At 45.5% G+C, this 17544-nt stretch overlaps 2 protein-coding genes across 3 annotated transcripts; one reads left to right on the forward strand and one right to left on the reverse strand.

The window, feature by feature from the left end:
• Positions 1–787: 787 nt before the first annotated feature.
• LOC123143126 (TATA box-binding protein-associated factor RNA polymerase I subunit B) lies at positions 788–6826 on the reverse strand. Of its 2 annotated transcripts, none has more exons than XM_044561958.1 (5): positions 6193–6826; positions 5506–6104; positions 5266–5422; positions 1729–1853; positions 788–1568 (listed from the first exon to the last, which is right to left on the reverse strand). In XM_044561958.1, the coding sequence occupies exons 1-5, from the start codon at positions 6704–6706 to the stop codon at positions 1179–1181; spliced, it is 1785 nt and encodes a 594-aa protein (XP_044417893.1). In that variant the 5' UTR covers positions 6707–6826; the 3' UTR covers positions 788–1178. The 2 variants fall into 2 exon arrangements, with proteins under 2 accessions (XP_044417893.1, XP_044417892.1); XM_044561957.1 differs by having other exon boundaries at positions 5506–6119.
• Positions 6827–8428: 1602 nt separating this feature from the next.
• LOC123140816 (probable NADPH:quinone oxidoreductase 2) lies at positions 8429–9700 on the forward strand. Its single transcript, XM_044560096.1, has 3 exons — positions 8429–8655; positions 8731–8922; positions 8995–9700. The coding sequence occupies exons 1-3, from the start codon at positions 8553–8555 to the stop codon at positions 9309–9311; spliced, it is 612 nt and encodes a 203-aa protein (XP_044416031.1). The 5' UTR covers positions 8429–8552; the 3' UTR covers positions 9312–9700.
• Positions 9701–17544: the final 7844 nt, after the last annotated feature.

Below are 17544 nucleotides of genomic sequence, written 5' to 3' on the forward strand. Positions count from 1 at the left end.
ATTCACACAACATCGGTGTATGTTTTCACAAAATTTTAAACCAAAATCCAAAACATTACTCGAGGTGCAAAAATAACAAATTTGACACTAAATACTACATAAAATAAGCTGGGCTTTAGATTTGGCCCACTGTCATATTGATGTCAAATTTTCATTTTTGTATCTCATGAAATGTTTCGAATTTTGATTTGAAATTTTGTAACAACATACTTTAATGTTGTGTCGATGTGCTAGACTTTTTCAAGATTTTTTTGAAACATTTTACAATGCGATATGGCGTCCAATGCACCGGTAGCACTACAAGTACCGGTGCACCAGATACATTCCCCCTAAAAAGGAGCGGCAGCCCTTCACCCTAATCGCTGGAAAACAACTTTTTCGTGTGTTTCATTTTTTCCCTCGTGGATTCAATAATGGGGTAACATTTTAGCATATATCATGCGTTAAAAAATGGTTTAGCATATATCATGAATTAAGAAACATTTTAGCATATATCATGGGTTAAAAGGAAATGGGTATATAATGCAAAGAGTAGCCTTGGGAAGTTTCCCAAATTGATCCGCAAGAGTAGATATTTTGCTTTGAATTTGACCAATTAACCATGGCTTGGAGATATGAATACGCAACAACAATGAAGAAATATTTCATGTAGACATTAACATTATTTTTTCTAACATTAGTTTTCCCTAGCTAAATCCAGTAGTACAAAATAAATCAATATAACCTAAGAAACAAACTATGGTACAACAAAATATTACTACATACAAAAGGTGAGGTGGATCATCCATAAATAAGAAAGAGTGAAAACTTGTCAACTAAAATAAACTTCGTAGTGGCCTTGGTCATTTTTTACAATTGAGCTGATAAATCTCGCAGAAGATGACTATAACTTCTTAGCAAAGCTTGCCACCAAAGTTAACTCTACGGACATCTCCATGGGAATCGTTAGTACAAGTCGAGATACAGTTTTATTGTTCCTCGTCACTTTGTCAGCAAGATCTTGCAACAGAGCCCGTTATTTGGATCCTCATCGTCTGGTCCAGGATCATGAGATCCAAACTACAAACATAATCTCTTTTCTCGATAATAGAACGATAACCCATCACCAATTACTGACTTGGCAAACTGGCAATCCATCAAAATCTTCAGCCTGAAACATGTCTTTTCGCATCATTTGCTTAACTAGGTAGATTCTGCAAGGCATCCAAGCTTCTGCCTATTCTTTCCTCTATCCAGCCAAGTCTCCTCTCAAGTTTTAACACACTAGCATGCATAACCCTAATATCAACTTCCGCAAGCTTGGCAAATGAGCGCAGCAACAGGTAATAATCAGCATGTCCAGCACAAACAAGACGACCAGTCATTGTCTTCCTTCTATAGTGAAGGTAACCATCTGATCTTGGCCTCTTCCTTGGCAGCATATAACAAAATCCGTGGTCTTCCATTTCTGACTTGATACTTTGTATCCCTGATGATGATGGTGCAGAAAAGCACCTTGCACCAACAGAAGTCCCATCCCGACCTCGTTTATTCACTCCATTTGTGGTGTGCTCTTTTGAATTTTCATCCTACAACGCAACAGGTTTAGACATCAAATCAACAACAATCACTACCAAAAGACATGTAGATAATCCTCGAGGTGCTACATTTGTACAAATTTTAAGTTCAAATATGCTGCGAATAAAAAAGGAATAAGAGTTGACAACAACTTTAAGTTGGGTGCATTACCTCTCGTCCTTTGAACAGATCCTGGAAGATCTCTATTAAGTGCTCTTCTTCAACTGAACATGCAATCCCAGGAAAAACAACATCTTTGCAATATCTGAGATATGAGTGAAGGTCCTTCGAATAGTCTGCAGAATTAGAGAACTTCATCAATTTTGTACCACTACTAAACATTTGGTCTAGTAAAACGTACTCCCTAGAATGCATTCACTCAAGACACAAACGATTATAATCTGAGCAAACATATCACTGTGAACATCTATATTAAATAGATGAGAATGGAATGCACACTTTTTTGATCCAATATACTTTGACCTTATTGTACTTCTAAGCTTTCCTTAACATGTAAGATAATAACAAACCAGATCAGCCAGGACTAGCCCTTGCGAGCTTTATTTAATAGAAGGGGCATCCTTGAGCACAAGGCGAGAGAGCCAAGACTCGAATGCAGGCGGGCTGGCTGCGCACGCACGTGCCATCCTAACAGAGTAATGCTCTGTTCTCACAGGGGATTTACTGAGCACCATCCGTACAAAAGAAAGAGAGAAGTGCAGCTCTGTCTTGGACTCTTGGTTGAATTTTTGAAACATGGGATCCCTTGAAACATAATGAAATGTTCTAGAATACTCTTTGTCAGACCTCTATGTTTGTTTGAGAAAGAAAGAATATGTTTTTTGGATAATCCAAAGGTACTAGCAGAAAACAGTATATTTCAGTGGAAGATACTGCTGCACTGTTTGTTGATTTCTGTAATCCTGCCTGGTGCAAATGCCCCATAAATGTTCAAGAACAAGCATTATGAAGCTCTCTATTTATAAGTGGGGAGGTTGAGATCCAGGAAATGTGAAAAGTTATTTATTGCAAAAAGGCCAGAAACTCCACACATACATCGACATATTATTCTACCCAATAAAAAAATATAATTGTTATTCTGGTAGCAATTCTTGACAGTTACTAAGTAAATGTCCTTAAATTTGAAAATACAGCTATAACAATGGTCCATACATATCCTACCTCGGTAATTGATAATTACCATTGCAAGATAGACTAGTGGCTCTACACATAAGAGGGTATCTATACTACTATTAAACAAGAAAACATCCTCAGAGGCGAACGAAAACTCTGCCATCCACTGAATCGGCACGAAAAGGTCCCGTAAAAAAAAACTACAATCACGCAACAAACTCCCCCGCGATACCTAATCCTTGCCGGCCCTCCTTACGCTCGCCCGCCCGCTCCCCCCCCCCCCCCGGCGATCCATCTGCAGAGCCCCACCGCCACCCTCCCTGGACGCCCGCCGCACATCAGCAGCCGCTTTCCCTGAGGCGGTGACGCCCACATCTTGCTTCCCTCCTTGCCGCCCCTTGCCACCTGCTCTGCACGGCCCTGCTGCCCATCTCTCTTCCTCGCCCGGCTCCGGCAAGGTCTCCTGCTCTCCACCACGGGGAGGGCTTGTTGACTGCGGCAAGAACACATACCACACTACCAGTACCAGTGATTGATAGGGATTCCTCAGGATCTGTTCTGTCGTGCTATTGGTGAGATTTGACCTCCCGCGCCGCCCTGTGACGCTGCCTCCACGACCGCAAGAACCGGGGATGGATTCCAAGTCTATCCGATTGATGGGTAAGTAATCTTGTCAGCATCTTGTTTGACCTGTGTAGCTGCCCAATTTAGTTCTGAATACCCGAGCCTCTTCATGGGTTCAGGCGGCCAATCTTCGTGGATGAGGACACGAGGGCTCCATCTAGAATTCTAGACCAAACTGCCATCGGCATGAGCCAAAACGAATTTCCGCTGACCAAGTTTCTTTGTGCTACTCCATGTCATGTATTGAGTCACAAATAAATCCAGGTGAATGTATATGGTACTGTTTCTCTTCGAAGAAAAAACAAACAATTTATCCTGATGAATGGATGTATATCTGTGGTGGATGATCTCTGTCTTTCTATTGCAGGTCATAATATGCATCCACACAATTCAAATTCATGTTCTGGACTAACCATGTATTAATTGCATAGTTACTTTTTTTGTTTTACTTCTACCCCAAACTGAGTTCTAACAGTCAATATCTGATTCTGGTACAGGCTTCCGATGACAGTTACAACAATTCTAGAGCATATATCGTCCTCAATCCTCCTGATTTTCCTACCATCATTTCCATAGTATTCGAGTTGTAAAGCCTTGGCCTGTGGTAATTAATATTGGTTCCTAAGCTTGAAAAGTGTATTTGGCTAAATAGTACTTGATTCTATCATGTTTGTGTAGGCTGAATTGTTTTTGCTGGAAAAATATCGTTACATGTATCATTTTAGTATGGTAATTATATCTTAGGGTATGAGAAATAAATGTACAAAATTATTTTTTCCGTGTAGGCTACTATGATTTAGAGGAGGTAATTGTTTCTGATGAAGAGTTAAATCTAGGCACCATGGATTGTGAACTGTTACCGTGAACTGGAGAAGTGATTATCTTTTTCTATATTATAACTAAAATGCAGGCTTTAACTAAATATTTTGTTATGTCCGCCAATCGGCTGGTTCATTTAGTCTCATTTGTATCCACATAACCATCAGATAAAATATTTGGAAATATCGAATAGAGAGAATCAACATCACAGTTCCGAGGAGCTTCATTTCTCAAACTTTCTGGAGCAGACCATCTTGATCATTTTTGAAGGATGGGTGCTGGACTTGGCACATTTCCCTGAGAGGATCACTCTCGCAATAAATGTTGGTTTCTGATGGAATTATGTATCTGTATTATTCACCCCTGCCAATTTTGATTCTTGTTCTCTGGTAATCTACAGAGTGTAAGGTCTAACTGTGTCTGGCCATAATGGCGGGACGAATCCCTCATTTTCTGTTGTATTTGTTTTTCTCCGGGTTTCTTTGAAAGAGTAGTTGTTAGCCTTGGCTAAACCAATAGAATCTAGGCAACTATGAATCATGTGGATGCGTTACATTTTTTCCTGAATTAGTCCTTTTGAATTTGAAGCCCTTCGGAATTTTGCACTGCTCCTAGCCCATTGGCCATGGCATTGTCTGTATTATCTGTCTTCTCTGCTACAGCTCTCCGCGGGCGCCAGCACACGTTGAGTTTTATCCGCACGTACTGACAGGAGAGGAGAGTGGTGCTGCGGGGTGAGGAAATTTATGACAAAGGGAAGGCAAGGAGAGAGGCAGCCCTGATGGTCGAGCGCAGGTGTGCGGCGCCTGACATGGGATGAGGTGGGGAGGGGTGCCGCTATTGCATATACATGACATGGCTTTGGCTACAGGATACGTGCATGGCACGTGCAAGCTTACTAGTAACCTATTAACACAAAATACGACATGGCTACCATGGATGCTACCATTGAGTCCTATTCTCTGTTATGACATAGCTACAGTGCTAGAAGCTATAATAGCATGTAATTGGTAACATAAGAGGTAAGTATATAAATCACTAATGGACAACATAAGGATGAGACCTAACATGAATATATTAGTACAAGAAAAAAATGATGTAGGTGCAAAGCACCAATGGTCAAACAATTACCATGTGCAACGTCAATTTTATCATAGCCATCTACAAGAGTCCATAGCAATTCTTTTTTGCCAAACTCCTCACTGGTGCCGCCATCAGGCTTCACAGATGGTGACAAATTTGCATCACGGTCAGACCCACCTTGATTTCTTGCTGCCTCGCAAATCTCCTGAAGAAAAGAGAAGTTCAGCCCATCATATTTATGGCAGATGTTACATGACTTACGAGAGTGACTCTATATGGAATACTCACCTCCCATACCCCTTGACCATTGATGTTATACTGAAGTCTTAGAGCCACTATTATTATAGCCATTACACAGACCCTTGTAGGGACCCTAGCTGGATTACTAGACAACCATAGTTCTGCAGGCATTGCCCACTCATAGATGCGGCAAGCGTGAGGGAGGGTTCTTTCTACCGGCACAGACAACTCATCCAAGTAGCGCTGAGCAATAGCATAGAAATTAACTGAAGGAAGCTGCAAGCCTATTCTTTGTGCTATGAACCCAGCTGCCGCTTCCAGCTGCCACGCTCCAATCACTCGGACTGGCCTGAACAGTTGCCTCGCATTCAGAGGGCAGTGTTTTAGAGGGCTCCCAAGAAGCTTGTCCACTTCCGTAAATGCTGCCACATAAGGAAGCTTACCCTCCATCGCCCACCTATAAATGTCGGTCGGTAGGACGGCTTCCCGGGCAATATGACAGGACAGGAAACAAACAGACAATGTCGAGTACAGTGGCAGCATCGTCCTCAACGAGCGCAGATAGATGAACTCGACCCTTCGCCTGTCTTTTCGGGGCGAGGTTTCATCGGCCCATTCACACTTCACCTCTTGAGGTTCCTGCTGGCCTGGACACAAAGACACTACATATGTCGATCAAGTTTGTTCTGTTCTTTCAATGGTGATAATAACTGGACAGGAGCTTAAAATTGAAACCTCCGCTGGCAGAACGCTTCCGTCTCCATGTGGCCTCGTCCTCGGCAAGCACCTTCCGCGCCCACATTTCGTCGAACACCTTGGAGGCGGCCACCCAGCGCAGCCAGACGGTTCCGGCCACGCCGCAGACGAGCGCGCCCACCCGGTACCTCTCCACCAGCACTTGCAGCTGCTGGTGCAGGATCACCTGCAGCCCCTCCACGTAGCGCCGCCGGACCCGAGTCCCCAGCTCCTCTGGCTCGCCGCAAGGGTCGGCGCCAGGCACAAAGTCGCGCGGCTCGTCGGATTCTTCGAAGGGAGGGGTTGCCCGGGCCTGGGGTAAGGGGTTGGATAGGGCGCCGGGGTTTTGGTGGGCTGGGAAACCCGGTGGAAGGACATGTTGCCCGGGGTTTGGAAATCGGCGTGGTCGACGGCGGTCGCCTGGGTGTCGAGGTCGCCGTAGCACCGCCCGCAGTAGAAGCGGCCGTCCTCGGTGTCGTCGAGGCTGTAGTCGTCCTTGAAGCCGCATCGGCATTCCAGGCGGATGCTTCCGCCGCCGCCGCCGCCGCCGCCGTGGTGGGACGGGGAGGCGCCGCCGTCGTCATCCATGGGAGCCGCCGCTCGCGGCCTAGCTCGCTGCCTCAGAACTGCCGGTCTGTTGATGTTAGATGGGCTGGAGTTGGGTTAGTAGGGTTGACACGGGCTTATGTTCTGGAGTGGGCTTTGGGCTAAATGCTGGTGCTGGGCTGTATAATGTTTCAAAATTCATTTAGCCGAAGCTTTTTCAAATACGCAACTTTTTTCAAAATTCGTGAATATTTCAAATTTGCAAACATACTTGAATTCGCGACATTTTAAAAACTTGCCAACAGTTCGTGACCGGTTTTTTGAACTCACGAACATTTTTCAAATTAATGAACACTTTATTGAAACCCGTGAACATTTTTTGATTTCCCCAATTATTTAAAATTAACAGAGAAAGCCGACATGGCTTTTTTCCTTGAGAGAACATACCAATAGCACAAGAAAAAAAAAAGAGCGAGCACATGAGGGCGAACAGGCGAGCCTACTGAGCCGCGGCCCGTGGGGCGCACCCCTGTGCACTATGCAAGCAAGTCGGCGCTCAAGGTGTTGTATATGAGGTACCCGCCCTACTGCAAAAAGAGGGCAGTGTAGTGTGACGGTGGCGCTCTGCATCAATAAGCAGCTTCACCTTGCATCATTCGCTTGCCTATCTCGATCAGCAGCGGCTACTTAAGATGCGTCGACTCCACCAAGCGGCGGTTTGCATGCACATCACCCCACATTAGTTCCGATTTCTTTGAAATAAACATGCAATTTAATCATCCAATGTTCAAGTTATTCTGCCACTGCTAGGATTTATAGTAACTCGAAATGATATGTGTTGATTTAATGCTTTTGCCCTACTTTTGTAAATGAAAGTTCACAAAACGGCCAACTTAGTTCGCTGCAATTAGTTCACATACCTCAAATTTATGCACCCGAATCATGTGTTGGCAAGATATGCTAATTTTAGATTTCAAATTTCAATGATGCTATGATGACTCATATGTCGTGATAGTATTAAATTTTGCTTCATATCATTCATGCTTCCTTGGTTTCTTGTATGCACTTTGTCCGCACACACGAACAAGTCACTGGGTGCCCCTGACTCGAGCACGATACATAGGGCACGTCGCTGAATGAGCCAGGCACACTGGCAGTATCTCCAAAGCCTTTTTTTTTACGGCAACTGACCTTTTGCAACAACGGTATGTAACCCGTTCAATTAGAGCGGTTTCCATGGTTGAACGAAAGAGCGACCGGGTAAAACCGTAAAACCATCATTTTCGCATGGCAGCTACACATAGGGAAAACAATCCAGAAAAATGCAAATATAGTGTAGCATAAACATGGCAGCAAACAGCTGCCATATATAAATAAATAAATAAATTCTAGAACGTGCGCAGACAGTGAGTGTAGTATCAACATGGCAGCAAATAGCTGCTATATACTCCCTCCGTTCCGAAATAGATGACCCAATTTTATACTAACTTTGTACTAAAGTTAATACAAAGTTGAGTCATCTATTTTGGGACGGAGGGAGTATATCACAAAGTTGTTATTGATCACAAAGTTGTTACTCCGCTCCAGTTATTTGTGTGGAATTACAAACTTTTTTTTTTTTGAAACGGAGGAATTACAAACTATGATGCGTGGAAAGAGACCGGGGGCCTGCATACCAACAACCCTGCTTGGATTGGATGCCCGATGGTTGGTGAGTCGGTCGGGTCTTGTCCGATAAGGCGGCACAAAAGCCAAAGGACCACTGCACCAGATTAAGGCTTTTCTTCTTTCTGCAGCTCCAGAGTGCATCACGCATGGCAGCTCCGACGGCGCCGCCGCCGAAGACCGTCCTGAGGGTGGCGGCGATCTCCGGCTCGCTGCGCAGGGCGTCGGCCAACACCGGCCTCATCCGCGCCGGTAAGTCCCTTGCGCCAAGGTGTCCTTCCTGTTTACTGCCTGTTTGTGTGGCTGATGACCTGGGTGTGAAGCCAGCCGCACAGATCTGCAGGGAGTCCATCCCGGGCCTGCAGATCGACCACGTCGACATCTCGGAGCTGCCGCTGCTCAACACCGACCTCGAGGCCGACGGCGGGTTCCCGCCGGCCATCGAGGCGTTCCGCGACAGCGTCCGCGGGGCCGACTGCTTCCTCTTCGCCTCGCCCGAGTACAACTACTCCATTTCAGGTGCCCGATTAATTCTCCTGACTGTCACTCCACTGGAATTTTTCCTTCTCAAACTGCATGAACCCCTACCAGGCCCTCTGAAGAACGCGCTGGACTGGGGATCACGGCCGCCCAACTGCTGGGCCGACAGAGCCGCGGCGATGCTGAGCGCGTCGGGCAGCACCGGCGGCAGCCGGTCGCAGTACCACATCCGGCAGGTCGGGGTGTTTCTCGACATCCACTTCATCAACAAGCCGGAGGTCTTCACCAAGGCACACCTGCCCCCGAAAAAGTTCGACGCAGACGGCAACCTGATCGACTCAGAGACCAAGGAGCAGGTCAGGAAGATGCTCCTGTCGCTGCAAGCCTTCGCCCTCAGGCTCCAGGGCAAGTCTGCAGACTCTGTTTGAACAGGGGAACTGATGCCTCCGTTCGTTTCTTCAGGCCAATGCTAGTGCTCTGCTCATTAATTAGATTGTATGAGCAGATCGTCACAAACTCCACATGCCAAATCCATATACTCCTTGATGCTCCATGATATTTGGAATAATTCTTCATCTGCGACTGAACATTTCGGTGGCACATTACTGCAAATCTATTTTTATTATCTTGCCCCTTGGTAATTTTTTATCTACTAATACCCAAGCCTCTATTCCACGCAAGGTTTTTGCCCCAACATTCATCCACTTGGATGAAAGTGACCCATGGTGAATTTTGGGCTTGGCACGTGGTATTATTTTGGTAAATGGCTGTGTACAAACGCTTTATGGATTCAATGTTTAGTTTCAAAAATTTTGAACTTGTGTGCTGAATTCTTGGGTGCGGTTAGCGATTTTGCCGCTCTATGGTGAAAAACGGTGCCGCTTCCATCAGCTGATCTGGAGGGTTCTTGCGTTTTTTGATCGATGCCGCTTTCATGTTTCGATCTAGAGTCTGCTTTTTGTTTCTGATTTGCGCCGCTGTAGTCGTTTGATCTCGAAACCTCGCCACATACCACCATCGCTTACGTCCTGGGGGTTATAAATAGATCGTCCTTCTTCTCATATCATTGTGCTAGGTTTTCTTTGGGTTAGCATATACTGTTTCTATGGTATATCTTCTTCCTGTCGTAATGGACCGTGGCGTCCTGCTCGGCCTCCTCCGTCGCGGGGAGCTCTGGTTGGCCGGTGTGGTGGTTCGGGTTGTCTTGCTGCGTCAGCCGTTGTCTCGGCTCGGCCCGTATGTATGGAGCATGCTTCGTCCTCTGATGATCGGCCGTTGCCGCCGCCGCGCCCTGGCTGTCGGCAACTCGCTGCTGCTGCCCCGGGCCTCCTAATCTCCCTTGACCTTCTTTGCGGTGCTGGCGGGCCTGGTGAGGATCAGCCACAGCTTCGGCTCCGGCATCGCCCTGAGTCCGTCCAACCGGCCGTCCGCGGCCGACGGTGACTACGTCGAAGATGTTGTCGATTGGTTACGGGCTGCGCAGAAACCGGGTGTCCCGGTGGCCGGCGCTTGCGTATCCCCTTGGCGGGGCCATGGTCTCCGCTCGGACGTAGTAGGACGCCCTGTTCGGGGAGCATAGATCCTGCGGCAACAACCTCTACGACAACGACGACGGCATCACCACCGCCGGATAACGATCACTTGCCCGTGCGAGCGGTGTGACAGTGGCGAGGGCGGATGCTCCTGGTGCAGCAGACAGCAGGTTGCTCTGTGGCGCCGACAAGGGGTTAGGTTGCAGCGTCGGGGCGGAGGGGAGGCGGTGCAGCAGACAATAGGATGGTCTCGAAGGCGGCCACACTGCGCAGGAGCGACTGGAGCCGGAGTGGTCCGTTGTTAGCCAGGATCGGCTGTTGCTGATGATGCTGCGGGCATGTGGATGAGTACGTGGATCTCAATGTGAAACGTCCATCAGCAAGGCACGGCCTGGCGTTGCGCACTGCACTACTATGTGATGTGATGCTTTTGAACATGAAGTGCACTCAAACCGCGATGCATGCCATCCGCGTTGTATCCCCTTGCATGGTCCGACGAGGTTTCGCGTACGTCCAGGTTCGTGTGATCATCTCTCTCTCTCTCTCATATTTTTTGTGCAGCTCAACAGCGAGGGAGATTTGCAAGTGGTCAAAATTCGGGTGCTATCATTGCTATGTAATAAGACAAGGTTTCTCCTGATCCTCTTTCTTCTTGATAATCCATATAGGGATTGCTTCTGTCGGTTATTTTGAAGCCTTTTCTTGTAGACTAAAGGTTCAGAGATGGCCACTAACTGATTGGTGTTATTTAGCTTCAGATTCATTTTTGTGCTCTTAAGGTATAGTATCCCTTCCATCATTGCTGCAAACATTTACTATCTGTCCTTGGTGCAGGAATTTGCAACCGTTAAACCCATGGCGGTTCCGGTGTGGGATATATTCTTCATGGTCCCGTGTCCTTTGCTGCATCTGCTGTTAATTTGATGATATGGTTTTTGGGATGACCATGATTTACTCCCTTCTAATATTTGTTCTATGCAAGCATCAAGACTAAATAATATGGGTTTGCCCCCTTATCATATTTGTTGTATGTAGGCATCAATACTAGAGATATGGTTTTAACCCCTTCTCATATTTATTTTTTTGAACGATCCCTTGTCATATTTATTGTATGGATGCATCAAGCTATGATGAATTTGGATGACATACTATTAACTTACATAATAAGACCCTTACGGGGTGGAAAGCCGGAAGCAATTGCAAGGCATTAACAATCTGTTTTTCTTACTGAAGCTGAACAACTGCCCCATATACAAGCTCTATCATGTTAACTACTGATGTGAACTTCCTCAGCTATCATTTCATTACGAACACAAAACCAATGGGCGGTCAAACAAGGATGCCTTGAATTACCAAGGAATCAGAAATTTATCATGCAATATCAATATGTATTCTCTTTATGTACAATTAATGTACTGACTCTTTTCATTCAATAAAATTTTTCTTTATGAAAGATTATAGCATTTGTACCAATATAATTTTTTTACATACACCATAATATAAAATTTGAAGTGAACACGTAAAAAGTGAATAAAATAATTAAATAATTGGTATATGAAGTTTAATATTATTGTACATAGAATTTCTCACATAAAATATCAATAGGCGCGGCGTGCCACCGCACGGGCATGAAAATTCAACATGGCTCGCTAGCAAGTAAGTACCCAACAGGATGAATTTGCAAGACAAACAATGATCTTGGCGATAATATGCAATGATTTCTCTGACATGGCACTTCTTCGCATGTACCCCAACGTCCTTAGAGAGATGATCCCATCATTACATACAAAGGAGCTAAGACACCCGTTGGACAGGTAGAGGAATTTGCAAAAGCTCTTGACTACTTCATTACAAACTATCTTACAGGGGGCTACACTAGGATGATTTAACTCAACTAGGCCATCCGCGATCATTTACTTTCATGCAGTTGCATCATTGTATATGGTATGTTCCATAGAACGGTCTCTATAATGTGCCAATAAGTAGACCTTATTAGTAGCGTGTACATTTCCGTTCATCAGTATTTATCATACATGGCTGCAATAAATGTACTCATTTTCCACCTTTTAGAACTCTTTTTGGGTTTTAATTATGCGATTCTGTCATTAAAAATATAAGAATGGCCTTTACGATCCGTATAAATATAATGCATCACCAGGCGCGGCGTGCCGCCGCGCGGGCTATGCTAGTAAGTAACTATGCCCGCTCAAAATGGAGCGCCCTCCTTCACTCGGATGCGTGGAGCCCTCTCCTCGCTAGGTGAATTTACCAATTATTTATCTATTAATTTTTATCATTTTCATGTTTTCAATCATGAATATTTAAGAAATTTCTTAAAGATTTTTTTAAATTAAAACATTTTACATTTGTTATATTTTCCAATCTGTTTTAAATGTGAATTTTTAAATTTATGAATATTTCCTAATTTGTGAAGATTTTTTAAATTCATGAATATTCTTTTAGCAATTATGGTTTTGTTAACTTACAACAGTTTTTAAAAAACTCTGAACATCTTTTAATTTAACTTAGTTTTTCAAATAATTAACGTTAGCCGGTTTTTTCTGAGCTAGCACCGAAGCGAGCGGAGGAGGGAGCTGACTTGAGTCTTCAGCAAGCTAGGGCTTCATGGACCACATAATAAAAATAACTTCATCCTTTCAACATTGAACATGAGCTTCCAAGGGGATCACACAACGAATACCCACAGGCACTGACGTCAAAACGTGTAAGGACACCACAACCACGCATCAGACAAGTCCACTCTCCTCCCAAAAGAAATATCATCTTCAACAGCAGACCAACACGATATATGTATAAAAAAAACCACCGCTAGAACATAACTAAAACTCAAATCAACGCGGTTAAAACTAGAACAAAACAACCGACAACAATAATATTCTAGAGAAAATTTTTATTCCCGCAAGTAAAAAATGGTGCGGCGAAGCGCACGTTTGCCTCTAGTATGATGCATGTCAAAAAGAGGGCAGCCTTACTATCTATAACATGACGCCATCATTTGCTTGGCTAGGTAGATTATGTAAGGCACCCAAGCTTCTGTTTATTCTTTCTGCTATCACGGTTGGATAGTGCTTCTCGTCATTTATCATACAAGTTTGAGTTTGCTGAATTCTGAGTTCATTTGCACAAATTATGGCAGTTTTACTTGGGCAAATTTTCAGCTCTCTAACGGTAGTACCGCTCAGCCCACGGTAGTATCGCTTATGCGGTACTTCCACTATGAGCTACCGCAGCCACTGGCGCTTATTTTTCGTCCTCTGTAGGTTCGATGTTCCATCATGGTAGTTGCATGGTAGTACCGCTTGTGCGGTACTTTCGCTGTTTTACAACCGTTGTCACTACCGCTTTGTTGTGTTGTTGTTACTTTTTTTGCTCTTGCGGTACTAGGGTGGTAGTAGCTGCAGTAGTACCGCTCCGAGCGGTACTGCTGCCCTATAGCCTCCTAGTACCGTCATTCCTCTATACTGCGCCGCTTCGGCGGCACTACTGCTCCAGCACTGCACGTGCTCACTAGCTATTGCTGGAACTGCCGCCTGCAGCAGTAGTACCACTCCTTGGAGTGGTAGTACCCACTAGTAGAAAAAGGCTCATTTATCCCGGTTCATAAGGCCCATTTGTCCCGGTTCCTGAACCGGGACTAAAGGGTCGGTACTAAAGCCCAGTACCTTTAGTCCCGGTTCTTATACGAACCGGGACAGATGGGGCTCCACTGCGACCCGTCAGCGGGTGCTCTCAACTTCCCGTCTTTCTTACGGTCCTCTCTGTGTCATCGCATCAACTTGGCATGCTCTTCGTTTCTGAACAGACGTTTCAACCGTGGTATTATAAGAGCATACCACATCACCTTCGCAGGAACCCTCTTCCTGGGGGGCTCGCCGTCAACATCACCAGGGTCATCTCGTCTGATCTTATACCGCAATGCACCGCATACCGGGCATGCGTTCAGATCCTCGTACGCACCGCGGTAGAGGATGCAGTCATTAGGGCATGCATGTATCTTTTGCACCTCCAATCCTAGAGGGCATACGACCTTTTTTTGTTGCGTACGTACTGTCGGGCAATTCGTTATCCTTTGGAAGCTTCTTCTTCAATATTTTCAGTAGCTTCTCAAATCCTTTGTCAGGCATAGCATTCTCTGCCTTCCACTGCAGCAATTCCACTACGGTACCGAGCTTTGTGTTGCCATCTTCGCAATTGGGGTACAACCCTTTTTTGTGATCCTCTAACATGCGATCGAACTTCAACTTCTCCTTTTGACTTTCGCACTGTCTCCTTGCATCAACAATGACCCGGCGGAGATCATCATCGGGCACAAATATCGTCTGGTTCCTCTTGATCTTTAGCAGCTTCCCCCATTGCAGCATCACCGTATTCCAGGGGCACATAGTTGTCATCGTCCTCTTCTTCTTCGTTGTCTTCCATCATAACCCCTATTTCTTCGTGCTTGGTCCAAATATTATAGTGTGGCATGAAACCCTTATAAAGCAGGTGGCTGTGAAGATTTTTCCGGTCAGAGTAAGACTTCGTATTCCCACATATAGGGCATGGACAACACATAAAACCATTCTGCTTGTTTGCCTCAGCCACTTCGAGAAAATTATGCACGCCCTTAACGTACTCGGAGGTGTGTCTGTCACCGTACATCCATTGCCGGTTCATCTGCGTGCATTATATATAATTAAGTGTGTCAAAACCCATTACAGAACATCATGGCTAGATAAGTGACCAGATTAATAGAAGTTCATCATCACATTAAAACCAAAGTACATACATAGTTGTCATTGAACAACATATAGCTCTCCCGAGCATCTAATTAAACCATACATTGAAACTATGTAAAACATTTCAATGCAACAACAAATGCGATCATAATCGCAACCAAGGTAACAATTGATCCAACGGCATAATGATACCAAGCCTCGGTATGAATGGCATATTTTCTAATCTTTCTAATCTTCAAACGTATTGCGTCCACCTTGATCTTGTGATCATCGACGACATCCGCAACATGCAACTCCAATATCATCTTCTCCTCCTCAATTTTTTTTATTTTTTCCTTCAAGTAATTGTTTTCTTCTTCAACTAAATTTAATCTCTCGACAATAGGGTCGGTTGGAATTTCCGGTTCACATACCTCCTAGATAAATAAAATCTATGTCACGTTGGTCGGCATAATTGTTATAAACAATAAATGAATCAAATAGTTATAAAAGATAATATATACCACATCCGAATCATAGACAGGACGAGGGCCGACGGGGGCGGATACCAAAACCATCGCACTATATAATAACAAGCAATAATAAAAGTAAGAAAATTAGACAAGTATCTATCTAAAGTAAGAATTTTTTTCTTTCAGAAAGAAGATAAGAACAAGAGGCTCACCATGGTGGTGCCGGCGACGAGATCGGCGCGGGCAATAGACGGCGGTGAAGACGGGGACGGGACGTGACAGACCGCTAAACCTAGACAAATCTCGAGGAAAATGGAGCTTTGAGGTCGAGCTTCGAGAGGAGAAAGCTTAACTAGTGTGGCTCAGGCATTTCATCGAACACCTCATGTGCATAGGAAGTGAGCTAGAGCACCACAAAGCTCTCCCCTCGCCGGCCAAAAAAACAGAGCAGTGTGGAGTGCTCTGCTCGCCGGCGAGGGGGTATATATAGGCACCTCATTGGTCCCGGTTCGTGGCTGGAACCGGGACTAAAGGCCCCCCCCCTTCTGTCCCGGTTCCAGCCATGAACCGGGACCAATGGTTGTGGGCCAGGAGCGAGGACCATTGGTCCCGGTTCGTGCCTCGAACCGGGACAAATGGGTCCAGACGAACCGGGACAAATGCCCCACGAGGCCCAGCCGCCCCCCTGGGCGCACGAACCGGGACGTATGCCCCCCATGGGTCCCGGTTCATGACTGAACCGGGACTAATGGGCTGGCCAGGCCCGAACCAAAGCCTTGTTTTCTACTAGTGACCTCTTGTGCATGAACATTGCACATAACGGTTGGATTTGGGGGCCACTATTTAAGAGGGTGAAAGATCGTGGATGTCGCCTAGAGGGGTGGTGAATAGGCGCTTTAAAATAATTACGGTTAAGGCTTGAACAAAATCGGAATAAACCTAGCGGTTAATTTGCCAAGCACAAAACCTACAACAACTAGGCTCACCTATGTGCACCAACAACTTATGCTAAGCAAGATAGACTACTAGGTGAAAGCAAGATATATGACAAGAAACAATATGGCTATCACAAAGTAAAGTGCATAAGTAAAGAGCTCGGGTAAGAGATAACCGAGGCACGCGGAGACGATGATGTATCCCGAAGTTCACACCCTTGCGGATGCTAATCTCCGTTTGGAGCGGTGTGGAGGCACAATACTCCCCAAGAAGCCACTAGGGCCACCGTAATCTCCTCACGCCCTCGCACAATGCAAGATGTCGTGATTCCACTAAGGGACCCTTGAGGGCGGTCACCGAACCCGTACAAATGGCAACCCTTGGGGGCGGTCACCAGACCCGTACACTTTGGCAACCCTTGGGGGCGGTCACCGGTACCCGTCAAATTGCTCGGGGCGATCTCCACAACCTAATTGGAGACCCCGACGCTTGCCCGGAGCTTTACACCAAAATGATTGAGCTCCGAACACCACCAACCGTCTAGGGTGTCCAAGCACCCAAGAGGAACAAGCTCAAGGGTACCAAGCACCCAAGAGTAATAAGCTTCTCAACTTGTAACTTCCACGTATCACCGTGGAGAACTCAAACCGATGCACCAAATGCAATGGCAAGGGCACACGGAGTGCCCAAGTCCTTCTCTCTCAAATCCCACCGAAGCAACTAATGCTAGGGAGGAAAATGAGAGGAAGAACAAGAAGGAGAACACCAAGAACTCCAAGATCTAGATCCAAGGGGTTCCCCTCACATAGAGGAGAAAGTGATTGGTGGAAATGTGGATCTAGATCTCCTCTCTCTTTTCCCTCAAAAACTAGCAAGAATCCATGGAGGGATTGAGAGTTAGCAAGCTCGAAGAAGGTCAACAATGGGGGAAGAACACGAGCTCAAAGGATAAGGTTCATTGGGGAAGAAGACCCCCTTTTATAGGTGGGGAAAAATCCAACC

Source organism: Triticum aestivum, chromosome 6D (genome assembly GCF_018294505.1).
Source record: "Triticum aestivum cultivar Chinese Spring chromosome 6D, IWGSC CS RefSeq v2.1, whole genome shotgun sequence".
Taxonomy (NCBI): Eukaryota; Viridiplantae; Streptophyta; class Magnoliopsida; order Poales; family Poaceae; genus Triticum; species Triticum aestivum.